This window comes from Oncorhynchus nerka, linkage group LG6 (genome assembly GCF_034236695.1).
Source record: "Oncorhynchus nerka isolate Pitt River linkage group LG6, Oner_Uvic_2.0, whole genome shotgun sequence".
Classification (NCBI taxonomy): domain Eukaryota; kingdom Metazoa; phylum Chordata; class Actinopteri; order Salmoniformes; family Salmonidae; genus Oncorhynchus; species Oncorhynchus nerka.
This window is the reverse complement of record NC_088401.1, coordinates 20181972-20195668: the sequence shown is the minus strand read 5'-3', so window position 1 is coordinate 20195668 and position 13697 is coordinate 20181972. Positions and strand designations below refer to the sequence as shown.

Sequence of the window (13697 nt, the reverse complement as noted above, 5' to 3'; positions counted from 1 at the left end):
ACACACACACACACACACACACAATGCTGGTTAACTGACTGGTGTCCTGTCCTGTCAGCTAGGAAAGAGAACACGGTCCTATAAGAAGGCAGTGTGGATAGACTGTGGGGTCCATGCAAGGGAGTGGATTGGACCAGCCTTCTGCCAGTGGTTTGTCAAAGAGGTACGTTCCTTTGGCCTTCCTTGACAACTCCAGTCCTTTAGGGCAGCAGTGTCAGCTCTGCTGTTTTTCTACCTTGCTTTCTTATAAGAGATTTCGTCCTGGGAGAGCCAGGTGTGTGTGGACTCTCCAGCCCAACAACAACATGCATTGATTAGTAAAGTGCCAAGAGGAGAAGCCAGCAGGACTGTGGTCCTAGAGGCCTGGAGTTGTGCACCTCTTACTTTCTTACTGTAAATCACAGTGTTAACCTTTAATCATGTGTTGCACTGCAGTCAAATAAGTCCACATGTGAGCTGTTTCACAACCTAAAATAAGCTAAGCACCACTTTGGTTGTTGAACGCCTCCAATTTGGTAAAGCATGAAGTTTGCAATGCCAGGATAGTGGGTTCGATTCCCGGGACCACCCATACGTAAAAATGTATGCACGGATGACTGTAAGTCACTTTGGATAAAATCGTCTGCTAATTGTCACATATTATTATTATATTAATAATAGCTGGGGAGGCTGCAGCCTGCTGCTGTCAGTCTCTGGTGCTGTCTGCCTCTGGTGCTGTCTGTCTCTGGTGCTGCCTCTCTGGTGCTGCCTGTCTCTGCTGCTGTCTGTTTCTGGTGCTGTCGGTCTCCGCTGCTGTCGGTCTCTGGTGCTGTCTGTCTCTGCTGCTGTCAGTCTCTGGTGCTGTCTGTCTCTGGTGCTGTCTGTCTCTGGTGCTGCCTCTCTGGTGCTGTCTGTTTCTGGTGCTGTCAGTCTCTGGGGCTGTCTGCCTCTGGTGCTGTCTGTCTCTGGTGCTGTCTGTTTCTGGTGCTGTCGGTCTCCGCTGCTGTCGGTCTCTGGTGCTGCTGGCCTCTGCTGCTGCCTGCCTCTGGTGCTGTCTGTCTCTGGTGCTGCCTGTCTGGTGCTGCCCCTCTCTGGTGCTGTCTGTCTCTGCTGCTGCCTGTCTCTGGTGCTGCCTCTCTGGTGCTGCCTCTCTGGAGCTGTCTGTTTCTGGTGTTGTCTGTCTCTGGTGCTGCCTGTCTATGGTGCTGCCTGTCTCTGGTGCTGTCGGTCTCTGCTGCTGTCTGTCTCTACTGCTGCCTCTCTGGTGCTGTCTGTCTCTGGTGCTGTCGGTCTCTGCTGCTGTCTGTCTCTACTGCTGCCTCTCTGGTGCTGTCTGTCTCTGGTGCTGCCTGTCTCTCACCCAGGTGGATGTTATTATAGACATAGGAGTTAGGTGTCTCTGGTGCTGTCGGTCTCTGCTGCTGCCTGTTTCTGGTGCTGTCTGTTTCTGGCGCTGCCTGTCTCTGCTGCTGTCTGTCTCTGGTGCTGCTTGTCTCTGCTGCTGTAGGCCAATTTATCCCCATTCAAAATCCTATTTCCCCTAAGCCTAACCCAACCCTAATTCTAACCTTAAACCTAACTCCTAAGTCTATAATAGCATCCACCTGGGTGATGCACAGCAACCATTTCTATGCCAGAACACTCACCACACGGAGAGGTAAGGAGTGATACATGCCAATTCAGGGGATGATTAGGTGGCCAAGTTGGTAATTTAGCCAGGACACCCGTTTAACGTCCCATCCGAAAGAAGGCACCGTACACAGGGCAATGTCCCCTTCACTGCCCTGGGTTCTCCTTACACTAGAGAGAAGAGTGCCCCCTACTGACCCTCCAACACCATCTGGTCTCCCATCCAGGACCCACTCTGCTTATCTTCAGGGGCAAGCCAGCATTTGGATGCAAGGTGGCATGCTGCTGGCACACATACACACATCTCTCTACTTTTGCTCTGGACCCTCTCTCAGTTTGGAACCGTTACAACCATTTTGATAGAGAGCAGGGAGAGTAATGCGTCACACACAATTAAGTCCCCGCAAATCAACCCAAACCACCCTGAAATGTCAGAGCTTTACTATAACATTGTTAGAACATAGCAAGCCGTGTACATGTCTAGCAGGGGGGTTTATGCATCTCCAGATGAGTGTGTACTAGGACAGTATTGAGAAACTTCAAGAGTTTGTACAAGAACAGACTTTTATAATGGAGCAGATCACTGTGCTGTTTAGGTCAATAATAGTAATGTCTCATTTTGGCCAGTTGGGGGCAGAGCTCCATCTCTCTACAAAGTCAGATTAACCTTGGCCTGAGCCTGATTACTGAGCAGGTATTGCCCCACCAACAATCTGCTTTCTCGAATCCTCCACTGGAACCTGCCTGGGGAAGAGGCATTAACACACTCCTGATCAAAACAAATCCAATTGGATTTGTCACATGCGCCAAAAACAACAGGTGTAGACCTTGCCGTGAAATGCTTAACCTTAGCCCTTAACCAACGAAATAGAGTTAAGAAAATATTTGCTAAATATACTTAAGTAAAACATGTAATAAAGGTAACACAATGCAGCAGCATACCACCCTGCATCCCACTGCTGGCTTCTGAAGCAGGGTTGGTCCTGGATGGGAGACCAGCAGCATACCACCCCACATCCCACTGCTGGCTTCTGAAGCAGGGTTGGTCCTGGATGGGAGACCAGCAGCATACCACCCTGCATCCCACTGCTGGCTTCTGAAGCAGGGTTGGTCCTGGATGGGAGACCAGCAGCATACCACCCCACATCCCACTGCTGGCTTCTGAAGCAGGGTTGGTCCTGGATGGGAGACCAGCAGCATACCACCCCACATCCCACTGCTGGCTTCTGAAGCAGGGTTGGTCCTGGATGGGAGACCAGCAGCATACCACCCCACATCCCACTGCTGGCTTCTGAAGCAGGGTTGGTCCTGGATGGGAGACCAGCAGCATACCACCCTGCATCCCACTGCTGGCTTCTGAAGCAGGGTTGGTCCTGGATGGGAGACCAGCAGCATACCACCCCACATCCCACTGCTGGCTTCTGAAGCAGGGTTGGTCCTGGATGGGAGACCAGCAGCATACCACCCTGCATCCCACTGCTGGCTTCTGAAGCAGGGTTGGTCCTGGATGGGAGACCAGCAGCATACCACCCCGCATCCCACTGCTGGCTTCTGAAGCAGGGTTGGTTCTGAATGGGAGACCAGCAGCATACCACCCCGCATCCCACTGCTGGCTTCTGAAGCAGGGTTGGTCCTGGATGGGAGACCAGCAGCATACCACCCCGCATCCCACTGCTGGCTTCTGAAGCAGGGTTGGTCCTGGATGGGAGACCAGCAGCATACCACCCCGCATCCCACTGCTGGCTTCTGAAGCAGGGTTGGTCCTGGATGGGAGACCAGCAGCATACCACCCCACATCCCACTGCTGGCTTCTGAAGCAGGGTTGGTCCTAGATGGGAGACCAGCAGCATACCACCCCACATCCCACTGCTGGCTTCTGAAGCAGGGTTGGTCCTGGATGGGAGACCAGCAGCATACCACCCCACATCCCACTGCTGGCTTCTGAAGCAGGGTTGGTCCTGGATGGGAGACCAGCAGCATACCACCCCGCATCCCACTGCTGGCTTCTGAAGCAGGGTTGGTCCTGGATGGGAGACCAGCAGCATACCACCCCGCATCCCACTGCTGGCTTCTGAAGCAGGGTTGGTCCTGGATGGGAGACCAGCAGCATTAGGATTAAATAACAATAATGAGGCTATATACAGAGTGTACCGGTTAGTCGAGGTAATTTGTACATATAGGAAGGGGTAATGTGACAATGCAAAGATAACAAACAGCGAGTAGCAGCAGTGTAAAAACAAAGGGAGGAGGGGGGTCAATGTAAATAGTCCATTTCATGAATTGGTCAGGAGTCTTATGGCTTGGGGTTAGAAGCTATTAAGGAGTCTTTTGGACCTGGACTTGGCGCTCAGGTACAGCTTGCCGTGCGGTAGCAGAGAGACCAATCAAAGACTTGGTTGACTGGAGTCTTTGACAATTTTTTGGGCCTTCCTCTGACACAGCCTAGTACATGTACATAGGTCCTGGATGGCAGGAAGCTTGGCCCCGGTGACGTATTGGGCCGTACGCGCTACCCTCTGTAGCGCCTTACTGTCGGATGCCGAGCAGTTGCCATACCAGGCGGTGATGCAACTGGTTAGGATGCTCTCAATGGTGCAGCTGTAGAACGATGATGAGGATGATGAGGGTTTTCTAGTAGCCCTCTATAGCAGTTGTACTGCTCAGTCACAGGTGTGTGATACCACTGGTGGATCCTCTGCCACCCTCACACTTACAGACTTCTTAGGAGTATTAATCATGATTTATTATTCACCAACTGGAAAGTATTGTAACTGGTGAAATAAAACAGGTGCAAGAAGAGATATAGCCTATGGTTCATTGTGAACTTACCTGTCGTGTTCATATAAGCCTGTTGTTGTTGTAGGCTCTGCATTCCTACCAGCATGACTCTGTGATGAGACGACTGATGAACCAACTCAACTTCTACATCATGCCTGTCTTCAACGTGGATGGATACATCTTCAGCTGGACTACGGTAGCTACAACTCTCTCTGTGTCTCTTTCCCTGTCCCCCTCTCTCTCTCTCTTTCCCTCTCCTCCCTTTCCCTCTCCTCCTCTCTCTCCCTCTCCCCTTCTCTCTCTCTCCCCTTCTCTCTTTCCCTCTCCCCCTCTCTCTCTCTCTCTCACACCCTCTCTGTCTGGCTTGCTCTCTCTCTTTCTCTCTCACCTAGCTAACATTTGACCCAACGTGTATTTAAGGTGACATGTTATTAGTATATTCATAGCTACTTTGAGTCAGTGACAGTGTTCATTATTTCCCCCCCAGGATCGTTTCTGGAGGAAAACCCGGTCCAAAAACGTCAAGTATCACTGCAGAGGTGTTGACGCCAACAGGAACTGGAAAGTCAAGTGGTGTGGTGAGTTTTTAATGTATCCTTGGAGTGTGTGTGTCTGTGTGTGTGTGTGTGTGTGTGTGTCCTCCCTTCCCCCTGCTTTCCTTCCCCTGCTGTTGGGAGATGTCTCCTGGTGCTCTGTCTGCTTAATTAGTGTAAGCTGTGGATTAAATGTTTGTGTGGTGACGGCACCCCCCCTGTTTGATATGATTTTGGTGGTGCTGAGAGGGGGGGGGTCTTCTGGTGGGTGTCTGCTATTCATCACTCAGGGAGAGAGGCTGGTTTTATGTGTGATACTTGGTCTCTTAAATAAGAAAGGATAGATAATTACAGCAAGAAAAGAGCTGGGGGAGAGAGGGGGAAGAGAGGGGGAAGAGAGGCGAGTGAGAGGGGAGAGAGGGGGAGAGAGGAGTGAGAGGGGAGAAAGAGGGGGAGAGAGAGGGGGAAAAGAGAGGGGAGAGAGAGGGGGAAAGAGAGGGGGAAAAGAGAGGGGAAAGAGAGGGGGAAAGAGAGGAGGGAGAGAGGGTAGTGAGAGGGAGAGAGAGAGAGGGGAGAGAGAGGGGAGAGGGAGGGGAAAGAGAGGGGGAGAGAGGGTAGTGAGAGGGGGAGAGAGAGAGAGGGGAGAGAGAGGGGGAGAGAGAGGGGGGGAGAGGGAGAGGGGAGAGGGGGGGGTAGACAGAGCATGTGATACTGATCATCTCCAAGGTCTGTATGAGACACTGCCCACTGGGAAAAAAAACTGGTTACATCAACGTTGTTTCCACGTCATTTCAACAACAAAAAAAATAATCTGATAACATTGAAACAACGTGGAAAACTGTTTGGAATTTCTAAAAGTAATCAGAAAGTCCCCAACGTAAGGGAATTTTGTCTTTTTTTCTCAACCAAATGCAAATCAAAAATTGAAGTTGAAGTGACATCTGTACCCAGTGAGTGGTTGGTGTTTAAGATATAGGGGGGGAGAACCACTAGGCAGGGTAGCCTAGTGGTTAGAGCGTTGGACTAGTAACCGGAAGGTTGCAAGTTCAAGCCCCCGAGCTGACAAGGTACAAATCTGTCATTCTGACCCTGAACAGGCTGTCATTGAAAATAAGAATTTGTTCTTAACTAACTTGCCTAGTTAAATAAAGGTAAAATAAATAAAAATATATTCTCACACATGAGACTATAATGCAGCTATAAGAACACAAGGTCAGATCCAGACACAGGAGTCTTTGATATGTATTATTCAATCCAAAAGGGAATAGGCAAGAGAATGATCGTGGACAGGCAAAAGGTCATAACCAGATCAGGGTACAGAGTGGCAGGCAGGCTCAAGGTCAGGGCAGGCAGAATGGTCAGAATGGAGACAATCACTAGGACAGGTGAAACAGATCAGGGTGTGACAGCAGCAGATATGGCTATAGGCCCGAGTTTTTCCTGACCACGAGACAGAAACAGGAAAACTCTAGGCCCTTAAGTCAAACCTGCTACATTAGATTATCCAGCTACTGTAAAGGCAGGCTAGAATACAGTACAAGATCCACTGCCTTGTCCTTTACCTTGTGCCACTTTCACATTTGCCTGGGTAACAAACCCTTCTTTGCTCTGTGTATAACTAATTGCCAGGCGTATGTAGATGCGTACTGGCTGGGGACCTGTGGGAACAAGTTAATAAAACACACGCTGTGTAAAACACGGCCTTGGTCGACACAGAGTATTCATTATGGGGGCCAAGACCTATGAAAACGTCATCATAATGATAGGCCTCAGCTTGGTGTTGAGATGTATCATTATACTGTAGCATAGAATGGTAGGGGAATGACAAATAATCCAAACTACAGTATGTATTGTTGATTTAACCCTCAGCCATCTGTATTTTGAATAAGGCTCTGAGTTTTGAAAGCTGACCAGAAAAGAACTCTGGCTCCTCGCTAAAGCCAGGAACGAGGCCCTAATTATGAGAATAGGCAATAGGCACAAGAAGTTAATGCTTACTGAAGCCGCTATGTGTTTTGTGCAGACCAATCATAGACTTTCAAGGTTGGATGATACCAGGGGTAATTTACTGTCTAATTTTAATCAGTTAATTAATTTAGGAAATTGTTCATTTACACTGTTTGTATTATACATAGACATGGCTCATTCCCTGTTGGATTTGCATATGCAAATATTAATTTGGCCCAGAGTTTTGAGGTGCTGCTTTTTGCTCATGGGCAAGTCTCTTAGATCATGCTCTTTCTTGTCTGTCTGCAGGTTATGCCAAGTTGTGCTACTAACGTTTATTTTTGGAGTACTCATTTACATAATTAATGGGCATGTGTACTGTCGTTGGAGGGTTTAGTTCTGCTTAGAATACATGAATATGCAAAAATAATCTGAGAGAGACAGAGAAATATGTAGCCAGCGTAGTCCATCTGAAGAGGTATCCGTCCACATTGAAAACAGGCATCAATGACACAAAGTAGCTATGAATATACAAATAACATGAAAGAGGGAGAGGTGAAAGAAGACTGTTTTTTGAGAAGAGAAATGTCTAAAACATATTGAATTGAGAACAATATGTCAACCGGCTGTGTGGACTAAAAATATGTCCCCGGTGTGTTTTATACCCCCCATTTACCATGAACAATTTTGTAATCTAGCAGACTTTTCTGTGCATTAAATGTATTCAAAAATGGTCACAGAAACATACACTAACACCATAGTAAAACCCTGTTATAAAGTAATGGGTATAGTTCCAGTATAAACTAGTATAACCTCTCTGTATGTATATACAGCACTTAATACTGTATGACCATAGTAAGTAACAAACAGTACCTGCCCTGTCGTTGTTTCTCCCTGTCAGAGGAGGGTGCATCCTCTCACCCCTGTGATGACACGTACTGCGGACCCTTCCCTGAGTCCGAGCCGGAGGTCAAGGCAGTGGCCAAGTTCCTACGGAAGCACAAGAAGCGTGTCAAGGCCTACGTCTCCATCCACGCCTACGCCCAAATGTTGCTCTACCCCTACTCCTATAAATACGCCACCATCCCTAACTTCAACTGTGTGGTGAGAGACAGATCTGTGACCACAATCAATCAATGAATCAATGTTGTTGCAACTCACATTGGAATTGAATAAATGATTGTAATGTAATGTATTCCCCCCTCCAGGAGTCAGCTGCACACAATGCAGTGACTGCCCTGTACTCTGCCTACGGAGTGAGGTACAGATATGGACCCGCCTCCACCACGCTGTGTGAGTTATGCACACTGTCTCCTTCCCGACGTTAACTTACTTCAGCAACAGACTGAAAAACACTCAAGAAAACATCTAGCTCATAATATTTCAGTTAAAAGATAAGAATTCCTGCCGCACACATGTTTGCCTGTGGAAAACCCTCCCAATGAATCCAAACTGTTGTATTTGTTCTGACTCCAACAGATGTCAGCTCAGGCAGCTCCATGGACTGGGCCTATAGGAACGGGATCCCTTATGCCTTTGCCTTTGAACTGCGGGACACAGGCTACTTTGGCTTCCTGTTACCTGAAGCCCTGATCAACCCCACCTGTACTGAGACCATGAGAGCAGTGAAGACCATCTCATCAGGCCTACTGAAGAAGTGTGAGACAGGGATGTATCAGCTGGACAGGGAGAGATATCCATATCTCTGAGATATATAGACATTTACAGTATCTCTGCATCTGCTAGAGAATAACTATGGGTGGTGGGTTATTGTGCCAAAAAGGAAAATGCAACATATATCATGCAAGCCTTGATGTTTACCCAAGAGTGGTCACCACTCCATTTTATGTCTGTATGTTAGAGGCTATAGTGGTACTTAAAAATGCCCTCAAACTGGTTTCAAATGTAAAATTATTTAGATGTCATATTACATCAAATCTTCACCTTGTACTATCAACAACTCGACTGTTTACAGTGTACGGTGAACGCAAGCACTTGAATGCCATTTTCAAGAGACTGATATTGCATTTCACAGAGTCTTTTTCTTGAACTTGCAGTTTTGACCCATTAAAGCTTCACTATCTGGAGCACCATCAGCTAACTCAGTGGTGTAGTCGTGCCTGGAGAAGTGGGTATATTCTATCTTTTGCCAAAGATGTCCCAAACGGCCCGCCGGGTGAATTCTATGAGAAACAGTGACATACACTCTGAATGACCTAAAATGATAAATCCCATATTGGTCTTTCATAGTCAGGCCAACCCAAGCTGTACTGTGCAAGTAGGCTAATAGTAGACCTACTACTGAAATGGAGGCTGGCCAACGGCAGTTTTTTAATAGAAAAACAACTAAATGGAATGTTATAACTCCATAACAATGTTTAAACCACATCCGGAGACCACTTTTGATGTCAGGGAACAATCTCAGAAAAATTAGATTTTTTTGTGTAGTTACCCTATAATTTGCAGGCACCAAGCACTGTTGTTTGATTAGCAGTGTTTCTGTAGGACATGAGATTGAGTTTGCAAAACAAATGGCCACTAGATTGACACAAATAATCCTGATATAATTCTGCTTTGTAGCTAGTTAACGCTTAATTTAGAAGGTTTTTGTGAAAGCATTTCCCTCTACCAGAAGACGATTAGGTCTATCATTAGCATTGCTATATTCTTCCTGCTCCTTCATTGTCTGAAACCAGGATGTTTTATCTCATATTATGAGGCATGTTTCAAAGTAGCTTATAGCCAAAATCCCACCATAGAAATGTGGAGGCAATTATTTTATAAAGACTTATACTGGTTTTCTTTCAAATGTATTTTATTGTCTAGCAGGCAAAGGCATTGTCCAAGTCATATTAGCAACCCATGATAATAATTATAACAATTTTTAAAAATGATAACAATTATTGTTGCATCTTTAGATCTTCCCTCTTTCAAAATATCTAAAGGATATTTACATCTCTGTCCTTGAAACCGCTTGCATGTGCAGTGCACATTTTAGAACAGTGTTTTCCCGCATAGGCCTACCGCCATGTGCACATTGCTGAGCCTAAAATGTGAAATAATAGTTTTTGAATATTTTAAGCTAAACATTCTAATCTGTTCCATCAGCCTTATTAATTGATATGGCATATACCTCCACTACACTACTTTGATATGCATCATGGCAATTAAGAAGTGAGTAAACTCAATATGTGGGCATAAGCCGTATGTATACCTGCATGTTACACCCACTAAACCACTGAGCTAACTGCTCTAGATGTCTTCTAAAGACATTTTACATTAATTGTGGTAGAACAAGGTCATAAAAATGTGTTTATATGGTACAAACAACAAGGATGCCTAAAGTATCAATAAAGGGATAGTTCACACAAATTACACAATTATGTATGGGTTTCCTTGTAAGCAGTCTATGGACAACGTATGACAGCAAATCATGCTTTAGTTTGTTTAGCTGGCCACTGTTCCAATGCAAATTCAATGCAAGTCAACAGTACCTGTATTATAATTTTTGCACTTTATGTATCTAAAAATGTATTGTGTAACTCAATGAAGTTACTTATAGATCATTTGGACATTAACGTAAAATGCTTATATAGGTACCATTGGCTTGCATTGGATTTCTTCTACAAATGCAGAAAAGTTATCATTTGAAACAGTATCCAGGTAAACAAAACCAAAGCATGGATTGCTGTCATATCTTGCTCATAGGCTGCTTACAGGGTAAGTAAACCCATATGTCATTTTGTCTTTTGGTTGAACTATCCCTTTAACAAAGTGCCTTGAAATGGACTCTAAACGCTTTTTATAATTTTGTAAAGGATAAGTTTATATTTTTCTTTATCAAGGGGAAATGTTTACTTTTGATAGAAAATGTAAAGGACATTTACTGAAATGTAATACATGTTATTTCTTTTTTATGAGGTTGTCAAGTGGATGTTTTCTTTGACATCACTATCATTACAAACATTACAATAGCATCGTTTTACAGTAACAGCCCACTGGACACAAACATCAGTTCAACGTCTAGTTTTGATTTACATTTGGTTGAGTTGTCAACTTACGTGAATGCAACGTGAAATCAACAAAAAATGTCACCATGTCATTCATTGGATTTATGTTAAAAGTTGGGTGAAAAAGACAAAATGCCCTTATGTTGATGACTTTTTGCAAATCCAATACGTTTTCCACGTGGATTCAATGCATCACATCGATTTATGGGGTTGAAATTATGTGGAAACAACGTTAATTTAGGAATAGGCATCCCGCTAGCGGGACAACTTCTGGTGAAACTGGAGGGCGTGCAATTCAAATAAATAATTGTAAAAATGATGGATATTAAACATTTAGGTACATATGTGTCTTATATTGGCTGCAACCTTAAATTCTTGTTAATCTAACTGTGTTGTCTGATTTACAGTAGCTATTACAACGAAAACATGCCATGTGATTGTTTGAGGACGGCGCCCCACATCAAAATGTTTTTCCACCGGCACAGGTTTCATACATTCACATATAATGATTAAATATTCACTTACTTTTTGAAAATCTTCCTCTGATTTGTCATCCAAAGGGTCCCAGCTATAACATGTAGTGTTGTTTTGTTAGATAAAATCCTTCTTTATGTCCCAAAAAGTCTGTTTAGTTGACGCCGTCGATTTGAGTAATCCACTCGTTCAACATGCAGAGAAAGGAATCTGAAAATCTACCCCTAAACTTTGTTTCAACAAGTCAAAATACATTTCTATTCACTCTTTAGATACCCTAAAATGTAATCAAACGAAAATATTTCTTACGGAAAGAAGTATGTTCAATAGGAAACCGATTTTAGCAGATGTGTCCTGTCTTCATGGCGTGTAAACACGAATTTCCAAGACTGTGTCACTGTACCTAAACTGATATTTCTTATTTGTTTTTGACGTTACAAGCCTGTAACCTTGAACATAGACTGCTGACACCCTGTGGAAGCCATGGGAATTGCATCCAGGGAGCTCATCTTCAATATGACCTTTTTCAAAAAAAAAAAAAATTATTCTGTTTGGTTTTTCTATGGATTTTTTCCTAATATATCTATTATGTTATATTCTCCTACATTTATTTTAACATTGATACAAACTTCAAAGTGTTTTTTTTTCAATGGTAACAATTATATGCATATCCTGGTTTCAGGACCTGAGCAGCAGGCAGTTTGCATTGGGCACGTCATTCAGGTGGAAATTGAGAAAAAAGGGGCCTAGTTTTTAATTCAACCAGTTTTTGCCCAGTGGGAGGAGTGTAATATCATGTGTGGTAGGTAGTGTAACAAACGCAGTGAAGCAGTCTGCTATTTCCTATTTCATTCTAACATGATACAGCGTGCCGTGTTTCTGGGCCCTGCGACAACACACTCACACTGTATATCACCCTGTTTAGTCCAATCATTGCGTATTTATGCAAACAGTTATCATGATTGCTGCCCACTCTCCCAATTGACAAAGATCAATGTGGATCAATTACTGTTACGATTTGATGTGGATGACAATGACGACTTGGTACCAGATGGGTCACAGTTAGGTTTTTTCTAATTTCTTCTCCCCCTGCCACCCAAAACTCCCTTGATCACACTAAATAACTAATGAAGAAAGATCCTTGTGCTGTCTGTCTCTTAGACATCAATCAATCCTGTGTGGGTGTAAGAGACTGCGTGTGTTTATTTGACCTTTATTTAACTAGGCAAGTCAGTTAAGAACAAATTATTATTTTCAATGATGGCCTAAGAACAGTGAACTGCCTTGTTTAGGGGCAGAACGACAGATGTTTACCTTGTCAGCTCGGGAATTCAATCTTGCAACCTTCCGGTTACTAGTCTAACGCTCTAACCACTAGGCTACCTGCTGTGTGAGACAGTGTGTGAGAGACTGGTAAGAATGTATCAGGATTCTCCCTCCCACTTGGGTGTAAAGTACTAATAATGGTTCTGGATAAGCAACCAAGACACAGAGATAGATATTCATCTTCAAAATTGGCAGGGGATGTTCCTGTATTGAGAGAAATGCTTTGCTACCACCATATGCTGTACATTTCATGTTGTTTGAACTAAGACACAGAATGGTATGGTACGAGGATCTTTCAATACTGGCACTTTAGTGGCTTTTAGCCTCAAGTGTTAATCAAGTACTCTCTTTCATAGATCCTCTTCCTTTGCTGACGCTGCAGTTTGGGTTACCTTTCGTTTTTATACAAGTACACAACATCATGGCTCACTTTCAAGAGTGCAGTATCACCCTACCTTTGGTGAAAAACAGATTGATTGCAGGTACCAGACAAAGGAACAAACAGGTATAGTATTTTGTTCAATATCACATCCATTATGCTAGTTATACACAGTATAATGAGTTGTTTAATATCACATCCATTATGCTAGTTATACACAGTATAATGAGTTGTTTAATATCACATCCATTATGCTAGTTATACACAGTATAATGAGTTGTTTAATATCACATCCATTATGCTAGTTATACACAGTATAATGAGTTATTTAATATCACATCAATTACACTAGTTATACTCAGTGTAATTAGTTAGAAACACAGTAGAGTTAGTTAGATTCAATATTTTGTTGATCCTGACTCTGATCATTTAAAGCCTTCTGATGTGGTTCTTTGACCAAGAAGAAGAGTGATGGAGTGCTGCATCAAATTACCTCCATAATCACCCGACCTCAACCCAATTGAGATGGTTTGAGATGAGTTGGACCCCAACAAGTACTGAGTGACCCCAACAACTACTCATTATATGTGGGAGCTCCTTCAAGACTGTTGGAAAAGCATTATAGGTGAAGCTGGTTGAGAG

The 13697-nt window shown here is 44.1% G+C and overlaps 1 protein-coding gene across 1 annotated transcript in view; it reads left to right on the top strand.

Moving 5' to 3' along the window:
- Positions 1-11394, top strand: part of LOC115130146 (carboxypeptidase A6-like) — a 49492-nt gene extending 38098 nt beyond the window's left edge. The window contains exons 6-11 of the mRNA XM_029660953.2: positions 59-163; positions 4472-4582; positions 4874-4964; positions 7768-7970; positions 8075-8159; positions 8346-11394. Of these exons, the coding sequence (XP_029516813.1) occupies positions 59-163; positions 4472-4582; positions 4874-4964; positions 7768-7970; positions 8075-8159; positions 8346-8575 (825 nt within the window). The 3' untranslated portion in view covers positions 8576-11394. The remainder of the gene's footprint in view (positions 1-58; positions 164-4471; positions 4583-4873; positions 4965-7767; positions 7971-8074; positions 8160-8345) is intronic.
- The last annotated feature ends 2303 nt before the right edge of the window (positions 11395-13697 follow it).